This window comes from Salvelinus alpinus, chromosome 19 (genome assembly GCF_045679555.1).
Source record: "Salvelinus alpinus chromosome 19, SLU_Salpinus.1, whole genome shotgun sequence".
Classification (NCBI taxonomy): Eukaryota; Metazoa; Chordata; class Actinopteri; order Salmoniformes; family Salmonidae; genus Salvelinus; species Salvelinus alpinus.
This window is the reverse complement of record NC_092104.1, coordinates 43,886,131-43,899,762: the sequence shown is the minus strand read 5'-3', so window position 1 is coordinate 43,899,762 and position 13,632 is coordinate 43,886,131. Positions and strand designations below refer to the sequence as shown.

Sequence of the window (13,632 nt, the reverse complement as noted above, 5' to 3'; positions counted from 1 at the left end):
TACATAATAATATACAGTACCAGTCAAAAGTTTGGACACACCTACTCATTCCAGGGTTTTTCTTTATTTTGACTATTTTCTACATTGTATAATATTAGTGAAGACATCAAAACTATGAAATAACACATAAGGAATCATGTAGAAACCAAAAAAGTGTTAAACAAATCAAAATATATTTTATATTCTTCAAAGTAGCCACCCTTTGCCTTGATGACAGCTTTGCGCACTCTTGGCATTCTCTCAACCAGCTTCACCAGGAATGCTTTTCCAACAGTCTTGAAAGAGTTCCCACATATGCTGAGCACTTGTTGGCTGCTTTTCCTTCGCTCTGCGGTCCAACTCATCCCAAACCATCTCAATTGGGTTTAGGTCGGGTGATTGTGGAGGCCAGGTCATCTGATGCAGCACTCCATCACTCTCCTTCTTGGTCAAATATCCCTTACACAGCCTGGGGGTGTGTTGGGTCATTGTCCTGTTCAAAAACAAATGATACTCCCACTAAGCGCAAACCTGATGGGATGGCGTATCGCTGCAGAATACTGTGGTAATCATGCTGGTTAAGAGTGCCTTGAATTCTACAGTGTCACCAGCAAAGCACCCCCACACCATCACACCTTCTCCTCCATGCTTCACAGTGGGAACCACACATGCGGAGATCATCCTTTCACCTACTCTGCATCTCACAAAGACACAGCGGTTGGAACCAAAAATCTCAAATTTGGGCTCAACAGAACAAAGGCCAGATTTCCGCCGGTCTAATGTCCATTGCTCGTGTTTCTTGGCACAAGCAAGTCTCTTCTTCTTATTAGTGTCCTTTAGTAGTTGTTTCTTTGCAGCAATTCGACCATGAAGGCCTGATTCACGCAGTCTCCTCTAAACAGTTGAAGGAATACCTAGGATAGGATAAAGTAATCCTTCTCACCCCCCCCCCCCCCCCCCCCCCCTTAAAAGATTTAGATGCACTATTGTAAAGTGGCTGTTCCACTGGATGTCATAAGGTGAATGCACCAATTTGTAAGTCGCTCTGGATAAGAGCGTCTGCTAAATGACTTAAATGTAAATGTAAGTTGAGATGTGTCTGTTACTTTAACTTTGTGAAGCATTTCTTTGGGCTGCAATCTGAGGTGCAGTTAACTCTCATGAACTTATTCTATGCAGCAGATGTATCTCTGGGTCTTCCTTTCCTGTGGAGGTCCTCATGGAGCTAATTTCATCATAGCACTTGATATTTTTTGCGACTGCACTACTCAAAGTTCTTGAAATGCTCCGCATTGACTGACCTTCATGTCTTAAAGTAATAATCGACTGTCGTTTCTCTTTGCTCCCGAGTGGTGCAGCGGTCTAAGGCACTGCATCTCAGTGCAAGAGGCGTCACTACAGTCCCTGGTTCGAATCCTGGCTCTATCACATCCGGCTGTGATTGGGAGTCCCATAGGCCGACGCACACATGGCCCAGTGTCGTCTGGGGTAGGCCGTCATTGTAAATAAGAATTTGTTCTTAACTGACTTGCCTAGTTAAATTATTTGAGCTGTTCTTGCCATAATATGGACTTGGTCTTTTACCAAATCGGGCTATCTTTTGTATACCACCCCTACCTTGTCACAACACAACTGATTGGCTCAAATGCATGAAGAAGGAAGGAAATTCGACAAATTGACTTTTAACAAGGCACACCTGTTAATTGAAATGAAGCTGGTTGAGAGAATGCCAAGAGTGTGCAAAGCTGTCATCAAGGCAAAGGGTGGCTACTTTGAACAATCTCAAATATATTTTGTTTGTTCAACACTTTTTTGGTTACTACATGATTCCATGTGTTATTTCATAGTTTTGATGCTTTCACTAATATTCTACAATGTAGAAAAAATGTAAACCCTTGAATGAGTAGGTGTGTCCAAAATTTTGACTGGTACTGCATATGTGTGAAATTAGTTTTGATTTAGAATGGACCATTATCAGGCACCTGTCTCGAACAGGTTCACTTTCATGCCAGTCAAGTAGGCTATACTTACTATTAGGAAAGTTGAGATATAGATATATTAGGCATAGCTTATAGAAAGCTAATGGGATCCTCTTTTTAATAGAGGCCATGAAGTGTTTGACTCGATTTTCCATTGATGTCGGAGTGATTAGAGGGACAATAGAGTGCTGAGTACCAGGCAGTTAACAAGTTTGGTAGGCTACTAATGACCATCAGCAGCATCAGACCAGGGAGAAGCCTAATTACCGTGACTAAGAGGTCACGTGGAATTTGACTGTCATCATGACTCGTGACCGCCAGCGTGGCGGTAATACGGTCTACGTAACAGCCATTAGCTGATGCCGAAAAATTTAATAATTTGCCTACTTCACCCATAATTTTCTTTTTGCAAAAATGTTTTGTGTAGATCCAGTAGTTAGCTACACTGCTGCATGGCAAAAAAAGTAATGAACTATTAAAAACACTACGTAGATTTGAATGTGTTGGACAAAAGCTAATGGGACCAAATACAATTATATTAGATACATCCTGTAACTTCTTGCTAAAACTTGAACTTACAGGAACATAATGTTGAGTAAGGAACAGGCTGGGAGGTTTATCATACAACCAGTGTTGTGTTCATTAGGGCTCACAACAGAAAACGTTTTATAACTTTTCATAATGTAAAACTAAAATTTGCATTTCTTATAAAACAAGTCCAGGTAGTCCCTCCCTGTTTCAGCTAGTTATTTTTCCATTTTGTGTCTAATAAACACAACCCAAATAAAGTGGGGAAATGATTAAATTCACAACGACCATAAATGACCAACAGAGCCTAGCAGAAAAAAACAAAGATTAACAGATTAACCATTTTAATAAAAAAAATAACATTGAAGTAAAAAAAATCCCAGACTAGGTCTTGGAGGAGTAATGCCATTAATATATATATATATATAAATAACATTGACACTGGTGTACAATAAAAACAACCTAGTACTCTGATACCAACTAATCAAATCTAAGTAATCTTCAACAATGACCAAGAATACATTTTTGTTCATCCAAAGGGATCAATCAATTTTTATTTCAAATCAAAAGACAAATCATCAGTACAACACAACTACAGTAATTGTTCAAAAGGTATAAACCCACATTGAGAATCTTTATTGGAACACAGTGCTGTATCCACCTCAGTATGCCTTCTGGAACATGATTTATCAACAGGTTTTTCCTCAACCACTACAAAAGTTGAGTCCCATAGCCTGTATGTGACAGAGACAGACCGTGGTTACATTTTCCAGCACCAACCATTGTCATGGACTCTGAGGCGCTTACAACCTGAGTCGTGTTCATCGGAGCACACAACAGAAAACATTTCAATACGTCATGCAATCTGTTTTCTTCCGTTTGGTGCCTAATGAGCATGACCTTTATGAAATGCATGCCGTTTGCTAAAGCGTCACGGACATGTCTTGAATGTGTGGCAGCTCGCAAGGATAGAATAAAATTGAAATGAAGTCCACCAAAAACATCTATCATATCAAAATTGTTAGATGATCAAGGTCAATACAGTACCAACTCTGTTTGAATGCAATGACGTAACCGTGCAATGTTGTGGAATAAAGCCCTGATCGTGCTGCTGTTTGTGAAAGTGCAATGGCCCCATAGTCTCATGTAGCAGTAAGATATGGGTCTTGTTCATTAGGGCACACAATTTTTTTTAAATGTACGAAAAAAAACAACAAGTGTTTCCTATTGGACGAGATCAGGTAGTCCCTACCTGTTTAAGTCATTTTTCTTACGTTTTGTGCCTAATAAACATGACCCCGATTTAGGTAATGTGGTGTGGAATGATTTGTCTGAACCTAAGTGAGTCAAAGGTACCTGTAACATTTTCTCTCTCACACGCACACACTACCTGAAACATAGATGACAGTTTAGCAACCTCTAATTCCTGTGGCACACAATTGCTACATGTAGAATGGGGACATGATTTTCGCAACTATCAATTCAAGTGTTTGCACAATCCTGCTGTGTGCGTGCGCGTGCGTTCATGTGCGCATGTATCCTCACTTAGCAGATAGCAAACTTAACCCAGACAGTTTTCACATTATTGAGTGAGCTTTTACGTTTATTTACAAACACACAGCCGGGAGTTGGTACGTTCATCAGCTTTCACCTGTGCATTGTTAATCTTGACGAGGAGGGGAACACGAAGGGAAACAGATTCACAAGGTTCCTCCGGCAACCTACACATCCTACACTGGAAAAGGGTACAATTATTTTGGCATCGATGCTTTGGTCACAAAATACCGACACATTATTTGTTTTCATTTTTTTAGTAAGGCCCAGTTGCTACTGTCGCCCTGACCACTTGTCCCAGAACAGGAAAAGGTAGGTTTGTTGTAGTTCTGTCATCACACCTCCGACGTAGTCCCTTAAGAGGCACAGATTTTCTTATAAATTATGTAACTGAGTGAGCAGGCTGGGGTAGAGGGGTGCCGCCCCCCCCCCATCCCCTTCGCGGGATGTCCAGTCACCCTTTTAGCGAGCATGTTCTACAGCACAGTTGCTGCAGCACTTTCCTCTGGCACAGATTGTTCTTTTTCACGAGCACACAGAAACTGCCTTCCGCCCAAAATTCTTCATTTGCTTTCCACCGACCAGGAAGAAGAGATGGGGACGACGACACGCAGAACCGTGGGATTGGTCAGGAGAGGGGTCAGGTGACAGATTTTGATCCATGAGAGATGTGAAGTTCATTGGAGGGGAAAGATTGTAGTCCAGCAGGAATGATTGGATCCATGTCAGAAAGTTAAAACAGACATTTTGGGAAAAATAGAAAAAACATTTCAATCAGTTTCAAACAGGGACAATTTCAAGTGATTTTTCATCAGAGATGACTTTGCACACAAGAAGTGGGTCGCCAGTCTGTTGTAACCTCAATTTGAAATAATGGACATTTAAACTTGCAGTGCACTCAAAAACCAAGAGAGTGTCTTGAGTTGGTTACAAGCTGAAGTGATTCATTACCAGATAGTCAATAAAACACTTTCTCTTGGTTTCAGTGGGTCATGGACAGACTGGGGATGACACTTTGAATACAATCAGAACATCTTAAGAAAGTTCTTGACCATAGAGATGCCACAAATCCTGTTTTATTAACTACAGTACAAACACCCCAGTGCAGTAGGTAGAGTTTGTTTTACGAACCACAAATAAACTCATAAAAGCAGAAGGCAAAGAAATGGATTGGCCTTAATGCCGTTGCCCACGCGTTCACAGACGCACTAATGGCAAAGATAGGGGTGGGCTTTCTTTTCAACTCTATGGTCACGACTCACAAACATCATGTCTCGTAGACAAATGGGCCCTGTAGGCTAGGGCTGAAAAGGTTAGCTGAGTCACCGGAATGCCAAAAACATTTTAAACACGCACAATTTAGACAAGATGTAAAAGGGAGATTGGGATAGATTAGGTAGGAGTCAATACAAGAGCAAAAGATCGCGACAAAAAAGGGCCTACTAAAAGGTAGGAGAGAATATGGAAAAGAGCGATAACAAGAGAATGTGACAGATGAGGGTGAGGGGCAGATAGGAAGAAAACTAGATGAGAGGGGAGAGCTAAGAAAGTCTACGGAAGTCTAAGGAAGCTGCGACCTGCGCAGTGACCAGCCACCGCTAGAACGAGCTCCTGAAATAAAGAGTCTATGATATACATTAGAGGGGTCTCTAGTACTCACCATCTTTGCAGATGGTGCTGACCACACACACTCCTGCCTCTAGGTTATAGCCGTTCACACAGGTGCTGCAGTTCGTCTCGCCGGGCCCTGTGCAGGAGTAGCAGCTGTGGTCACACCTGGGGGAGGGGGGGGGGGGGGGGGGGCTAGAGCTAAAGTTTGGGCAATAGAAGGCACACTTTCCACAAAGCCTGTGAGTAGAGGTAGAGGATTAAAGGAGGAAACAGCAGGTTTAAGGGACCACAGATATAGGACAGATGTTTGGAAGATTAGAGGCCGGTTTGAGGCAGTTAAACATGCCAGGATAAACATGCCAGGTTTGTAGGGAGGAGGTGTCAAAAGTGAGGAGGAAGTGGAAGGTGTGGAATTTGTGCGCGTCAATCCAACTCACTTCCTGCAGGACTTGTTGACGTCGCCATTGTCCAAGGTCTGCTCGGCCATGTAGTATCCCACGCTGCATGTGGACACACAGCGCCACTCCTCCATTAAGTAGCTCTCTGCACACTTGATACACGCCTCCATCCCCGTGCCTGCAGAGAGACGGTGAGCAGTGCAGAGACTTCACTTTGGGCAAAAGATAGAAATTTACTTTGGGCAACTGAGTAGTAGTAGGCCCCATCTTTCCTTTGAGAAAGGAGCGTTACCTGCACAGGTGGCACACACTTGGTGGCACGGCACGCAGGTCCTCCTGTGGCCATTGTAGTAGGTCCCGGGGTCACAGGTCATCTGACATCTATTCCCCTGAAGACTGGAGAGAGCAATACACTGAATTACACATTCACACATTAGTACACAACGTACCTCTCTAGCAACCGGTCTCTCTTTTTCCTACATTAGTCTGACATCATAAACAAAATCATACACTATACATAGTCCAGTGGTTTTTAAATCCCTTCTCTGGGACCCCCCACACGTTTCAAAACATTTTTTGTAGCCCTGAACTAGCTCACCTGATTCGCCTTTTCAAGGGCTTGATGATTAGTTGACAAGTTGAATCAGGTGTGCTAGCTGTGGAATAGTTAAAATACTTGGAACGGCTAGAGAGGATTGTTCAGAAAAGTCTGTTCAAGAACAGCAGGTTCTAAACCTCATTCTGAGAAGTTGCTGTGAGGACATGTTTCTGTGGTGCACTGAGCTGAAAAACAGCTGGGCTGGGTTATATTAGTTCCATTTCCCAGAAAGGATTTGGGTTTCTGTCCTCCCTCTTTCCTGTGAATGGTGAAGAGGAGTGACTGTCTGTGGTCTTGCGGCATTCGGAAGGATTACTGCACACGTTACCACCTCTGTCTCAGACAGTACTGAACACTAGCAGAAGCAACCCGAGGCAGGCTGGGTTCAAGACCACAACGTTCTGAGATGCTGCAAAGTGTTTTGCCCTCGATCTAACTGGAACGGTAATCAAGATGATCAAAAGCCACCAAAAACTCCACGAGACACGTCAAAATGGTTCACTGGACTGTTTGGTGATTCGACTACTACTAGAAACCAGCAGCGGGTGAGGGAGGGGATGTTGGAAAGTGGGTTTGCCTTGGCGTACCTCGTCCCTGGTTTGCATTCTGTGCAGATATTAGACGTGATGCACTTCTTGCAGATTTCGTTGCATCTCCTGCACATGTTGGAATCTGTAACGCGAGAGAAGACAACGTCTAGTCACGTAGGGACCAAAGAGGCATTGGGAGGGTTAGGAGGATTGGTGTGGGGGTCAGAGGTGAGTGAGGGAGAAGAGGCTGAGTTTGAGGATGGTGGAGGAGGGGGTGGGTTCAAATCTGGGCCTCAAGGTTTTCAGCTCTGCTGGTTTTCTTACTTCCCCTCTTCTCTGGGACTGATTCAATCAATCAATTAATCAAATCAATCCACCGCCTACCGGGGAGAAAAGAAAACTGGAAGTATTTCAGACCTATATTAGAATAATCCTTGTGTGTGTGTGTGTGTAGGTGTGTGTGTGTGCGTGTAGACCTGGACTTGCCGTGGTCCAGATAGAAGCCGTCCACACAGCTGGCCACGCAGGTGTTGGAACCCTCGTTAAGGTGGAAGCCCGGCCTGCAGGTGGAGCACTGGTCGCTACGACTACCAACACATGTCTCACACACAGACGAACACTTCTTACAGCGCTTCCTGTCGTCGCGGAAAAACCCGGAGGGGCACTCCGATACGCACGTCCTGCAGCGGAGAGAGGGAGGAGGAGAGGGTAGATACGGACGGAAGGAGGGAGGACAGATAGAGGAGAAATATGTGTCATTATCATTGCGGTTATCGGCTTACGGGAACAGGCTAGAGAAAAGAAACTGAGTGCGAGGCTGGATTTTTGCACTCTGACCACTGTGATAAATCTCAATCCACACGATTCCAGAATAACAACCCCTCTCCCCCTGGGGGAGCAGACAAAGTTCGCGGCCTGAGGTTATACACATCATATGCTTGTGCGCGTATCGGCTTATATGGCTGCATTTGAGAGTGCGAGTGTGTGCGTTGGAGTGTGCGTTTCTGTACGGTGAACAGGTGTATTCTTGTAACGCACATCTGCAGAGATGACTCCATAAACCTCCTTTGCAGCCTTCGCTCTCACACTGTTAAAAAACAAACAAAAAAAACAAAAGGTGAAACCGTGTGCTCCAAAATTTCTCTCCCACATTGGCTCACCCTCCCCCTGCCAACCCCACCCACACCAGTTTGGCGAGGTCATCAAAGAGAAACATAGGGATATAATTATGAGCATTAAAACGACCCCCCCCCCCCCATTTCTTTCCACCCTTCCCAAACCCCCACCCCAGCACTCCGGGGATGGAAGTAGTGGAAAAACACTGTGTTCTTAGGAGGGCTAATGATGAAGTTTTACAGAACAAGACAGAGCAGCCAAGCCCTCACAGGCTGTCTCCAGGTACCTGCAGGCTTCTTGTTTATTAGTGTACTGTGTTCGGCTGCTCGCAAAGACAACAGGTAATCACAGTGGACTTCAATCCCCACCTCACACGATCACACGACTCAACCTCCTCACATAGATATTAGTTTCACAAAACGTTGCGTTTACGGTATGCCCTACTGAACACGTCTTGTCACGACAGTTCTCACTGTGTGTCAATGATCGGGTAACCACCCACTCCAATCAGTGCAAATGAGTGAGAGAAGGTGCAACATTCCTAATACTGCAGTCCGACCAATGACTATCGCCTAAATCATGAACAACATCCGATGTTGGTGAATTCAGGGGGGAAAATATTTTTTTTTAAAGCTGTTTTTAATGGGAACAAGAGCAGAAGTCCCTCCCCGTTTCAGTCCGTTTTCTTCAGTTGGTGTCTAATGAACATGACCCAGCTTTTGGCCTGCAGGAGGAAGCCAGAACACTGACATGCTAACCTGGTGTTGTTCTTGAACTTGAGGAAGTAATGGAGGCAGTTGATGCACTGGTGAGGTCCGGGGCCTTCACAGCCGTTCTCGTTGCACTCACTGTCACAGAGCCCTGGTAAAGAGGATTTGTTAAACAGAGCATTATGGGTACTGCAGTTTCTCATGTTACAAGGGTGGAGACTTTATGAATGAGACAAAAACGGACTAAAGGGAGGTGACTGGTATTCCATCCAGTGAGTGAGTGAGTGAGTAAGGTGTTCCTTGTTGTGCTGAAGGCAGGAGAATGTTATGTCTAACGAGCGTATATAAAAGTTGGGGTCATAATGTTATGTTCTGTTGCCATGGCTGTGTGCTGTGGCTTATCAAACAGGCTAATGAGTATCAGCTGCCTCACTGTAACCTCAAGTATGCTCACATTGGGCAGCAGGTAGCCTAGAGTTTAGAGTGTGGGGTCAGTAACCGAAAGGTTGCGCATTCTAATCTGTCGATGTGGACGTATCCCTAACTGCTCCAGAGTCGCCGTCGATAATAGCAGAGCCTTTCCGCGACCCCACTCTCCGAAGGTTTCTCCAATGCTTCCCACAACTGTTGAGCGTGAAAACCCAGCAGCATTGCAGTTCTTGACACAAACCGGTGGCACTTACTACCACACCCCCTGTTCAAAGGCACTTCAATCTTTTGTCTTGCCCATTCACCCTCTGAATGGCACACATACACAATCCATGTGTCAATTGTCTCAAGGCTTAAAAATCATTCTCTAACCTCCCCTTCATCCTCCCCTTCATCTACACTGACTGAAGTGGATTTAACAAGTGACATCAATAAGGGATCATAGCTTTCACCTGTATTCACTTGGTCAGCCTAAGTCATGGAAAGAGCAGGTTTTGTACTCAGTGTATAAGCACCCACCAAATTATTATTATTATTTTACGAGAGAGGGAACCCACGGAGGTAAAGAGAGGGGGAGAGAACAGCGAGAGAGAGAAAGAGAACAGAGAAGGAGGACGAGAACAGAGAAGAGGGAGATAACAGAAAGGGGTAGCAAGTGAAGGAGAGAACAGAGAGAGGGAGAACGAGAGGGAGAGAGAACAGAGATGGTAGAAAGTAAAGGAGAGAGCAGAGCGAGAGAAAACAGAAAAAGGTACAGAGATCTGCAAGGAAAGCGGTTCAAGGTAGTGCGAGAGGAACAATAAAGAGGTAGCAAACAGAGAGTTAGAGAACAGACAGAGAGGTAGAGAGAATCAAATGTTTATTCTATATAGGTTCACTTGGTGTAAGTGCCTGGCCCTGATCCTTTTTCCTTCCCACTTAGTCTCTCCTCCATTTGCTCCCCCCTTTCCTACAACGTCTCCCTTATAACAGGATTCTTGTATTCTGTCCTCCATCTCTTTTTCCTTACAGTTCCTCCCTCCGTCATCTTCCCCACTCACCGTTGTACTCCTCAATGAACTCTTCGTCTGCAGGGGGCTCGGCCGAGCGGGGCTTGTCGCTGCGCATGGAGGAGTACGGGTGCACAGAGGTGCCATAAAGCACCAGGGACCACTCCTTCAGCTTGCCTGGGGGTTGTGTCGCCCAGCACAGCAGACAGACAGACAAAGAGAGAGAGAAAGAAAAGGACACATCGGTATACTGCTAAGCAATATAACTGTGGTTATCTCGAGTATCATTTAAAAAAAGAGGCAATCCTAAGTCAAAACAATAAAGTGGTCTCCCCGCCCCTGTTCCGGTAAAAAGCTTAGGGATGGGCCTGGAGAAATGTAACCACTCTCAAATTCAAAGACAGAGCTAAGACAGACCTGACCATCCATGACATCAAAAATGATCGTTTTAACCATATAGTGTTTGTTTACATCGTTTACAAACATTGGAGGAAAACAAGCTCATATTTGGGGTTCTGATGTGGTACGACAGTTGAACTAAGCTCATGAGGCATTTATGTTATATTCTTCACAAATCAATGGGTACATATCATTAATTTCTAAGTCCAAAAATGGATGCAGCAATAGCAGATTGCCCCTTTAAGGGGATAGTTGACTTTTTTAAAGCATATTTTCCATTGGTACGGTCACTCCTTTAGACAGAGTGGCTTCTCTAGTCTACTGTACCTGGGACTTTCTGGCTGCGGAGCTGCGAGGGGGAGTCATGGATCTCCAGGATCCAGTCCCCAGCCGCCTTCTCCCCCCAGCAGTGAGTGGTCATAAACTCCCAGTTCTTAAAACCCTCCATGGAGTGGTCAAACAACCTAGAGGAAATCACACAGGGACCACACTGTTCGACCACATTCAGACAACACACTGGAAAGACACAGAAGTAGAACGTTTCTTCATTCCTGGTCCTGGGAAGCCACAGGAGCAGGCTTTTTTTATATTCCGGTCCAGTACCAACACACCTGGTTCAACTAATCAACGGCTTAAGGATTGGTCGAATCAGTTGTGTTAGTGCCAGGAAGAAACGCTGGTGTGTAGAGTGTGAGAGGAATAGAACTGAAGGGGAGGTTCACCTGTTGGCGAGCAGCTGGGACTTGGTTCCCGAGGGCGACGTGAGGTTGATAGACAGGTCGCCGCGGCGTGGGTGCGTGATGGTGATGCGTACGACCACATGCTCCAGGTAGATGACATGGTGGTTGAAGTTGTCGATGCAGCCGGTGGCCTTGTACACGGAGCGCACCAGGTGCTCTGGGCGGATCGTCCTGCAGGCAGAGGGAAGCAACCAATCAGATGTCAGTGTCAGAGCAGTCACCCAATCAGAATCTAAATCTGACAAGATAGGAAGTGGAACTCACAGAGTAAACGAGCCAGGTGCTAACCAGCTATCACGGAGTATTGATTCATCTCAACACTGGGTTATTGAGCGCACACAATCAATCAATGTTCAAATATTTACTTTCAAGAGGCTCTAGTCTAGTTAATATTACTTCATTTAATTGGTCTGATTTGAATAGAATTGAATTCACAGCTGAGTCCGCAGCATATGGGCCATTAAAGAACAGACAGCAGAGTTTAGATGACCAAGCCAGAGGATGGCAGTGGGGACGGGTGACACCCTGTGTATGCTCCTAAACACGACACCAGAATCCACACTAGTGTGTGTGAGTAAATGTGTTGGGGTGTAGATCTATCTGCATGTATGTGTGCTTGGGGCAGTGGTGTACCGTAATTTTACGGGGCCTGAGCAAGGTAACTTTCTACAATTCTACACATTTTGCCATGGGGCAAAGAGAAAAATGTAGTTTTATAGCTAATCTCCTGCAATTCTACACATTTTGCCATGACGCCGAGAGAAAATGTTGCCGTTTTAAATCTAATTTCCTGTAATTCTACACAGATTGCCATGGGTCAGAGAGAGAGAAAAAAAACAGTTTTATAGTTAATCTCATACTTTAAAACTGCAATTGCGGGGGCTGTGGGGGTGTGAGGTACGCTAGTGGCTTGGGTGGGGGGCTGGGAGGAGACAAACAAACCAGATGATGACTTCCCTGGCGGGCTTCAGATTCTACATGTTTTTTTCTCCAATGCTCCAAGGAGGAGAAGGCCCAGACATTACCAAATGCAATGGAGGGGCCAGCCAAGGGGTGTCTCAGTGCAGAGACCTGCTGGAAGATGACGACAGGAGAACAGCTCCAGAGCAAAAACAAACTGCACTGCCAAAAGCACCCTCCGTTCTGCCCGAAAAACCTGAGGGGCCACAGCCGGCGGTCCTCAACTCACATTCTACACACACACTCTCTCAAACACACATAACCAAGATAGGCTTCCCATAAGATTCCTATGGTCTGGCCAGCATGGGGCTGAGAGATAGGGAGCTCGACTGGGGAACTAACATGAGACGGATTGGTTCCATTCAAAGCCAGTAAACTAAACTGTGATTGGCTCTTTAATGTGTTCAACAGGAGCCCAATTAAACATCCAGCTGCAAAGGGAGAAAAAAAGAAAAAGCACCCAAAAAACAAGCAGATCAAATTGTAAGGGAATGTAAGAATGATTGCAGGGTTTGGAACCAAAATTATTTTCCAATAATTTAGTTCAAAACATTTATAAAAATGTTCCTTTTTTTGTTACGACCACCAAATTAAAGTTCTGAACCGGCTCAATCCAAGAAAAAGTACCGGTTTATATTGTTCCTTTCTGTTCCTTTTTAAAACCTCAAAATCTATTTTTTTTTTAATTTAGCTCGACATTAAATTACTTCACCAATCAGAGCGGATAGAGCAGTTTGCTGTGGAGCGGATAAGTGATTTAATCTGTATAGTAAAGTCGTTAAGAGAAAATAGTATTTTGCCATAACAGCATGGTTTAATCCTAATGAAAGACAAAACACACACTGTGCTGCCAGTCACAGTGCAAGGCGCAAGATGCAACTGACATTTTGAGGGTGAGGAGAGAGGCTGGAGGAAGCTTGCCTTGAAGCGCTGGGCATCTTGTTATGACATGCATTATCTGAATTAGGCCCACAGAATTACACATATGGAGGAGCGGCTTCTATAGAGGAACTTTGAATGTCTTTGAACTTCCGAGTTGGTTTAAAGTTGGACCAGAGCAAAGGTTCGCTGTGTGTGCTGAGCAGACCTAGAATTAAAAACACGTCTTATCT

At 44.7% G+C, this 13,632-nt stretch overlaps 1 protein-coding gene across 2 annotated transcripts in view; it reads right to left on the bottom strand.

Moving 5' to 3' along the window:
- Positions 1 to 3,008: 3,008 nt before the first annotated feature.
- Positions 3,009 to 13,632, bottom strand: part of LOC139545684 (proprotein convertase subtilisin/kexin type 5-like) — a 40,697-nt gene continuing 30,073 nt past the window's right edge. The window contains exons 12-21 of one of the 2 annotated variants that reach the window (XM_071353705.1): positions 11,543 to 11,731; positions 11,148 to 11,284; positions 10,473 to 10,598; positions 9,052 to 9,154; positions 7,664 to 7,857; positions 7,235 to 7,319; positions 6,342 to 6,445; positions 6,089 to 6,227; positions 5,701 to 5,816; positions 3,009 to 4,610 (exon numbers count right to left, since the gene is read on the bottom strand). In XM_071353705.1, the coding sequence (XP_071209806.1) occupies positions 4,495 to 4,610; positions 5,701 to 5,816; positions 6,089 to 6,227; positions 6,342 to 6,445; positions 7,235 to 7,319; positions 7,664 to 7,857; positions 9,052 to 9,154; positions 10,473 to 10,598; positions 11,148 to 11,284; positions 11,543 to 11,731 (1,309 nt within the window). In that variant the 3' untranslated portion in view covers positions 3,009 to 4,494. The remainder of the gene's footprint in view (positions 4,611 to 5,700; positions 5,817 to 6,088; positions 6,228 to 6,341; positions 6,446 to 7,234; positions 7,320 to 7,663; positions 7,858 to 9,051; positions 9,155 to 10,472; positions 10,599 to 11,147; positions 11,285 to 11,542; positions 11,732 to 13,632) is intronic. The other variant, XM_071353704.1, reaches the window with a different exon arrangement.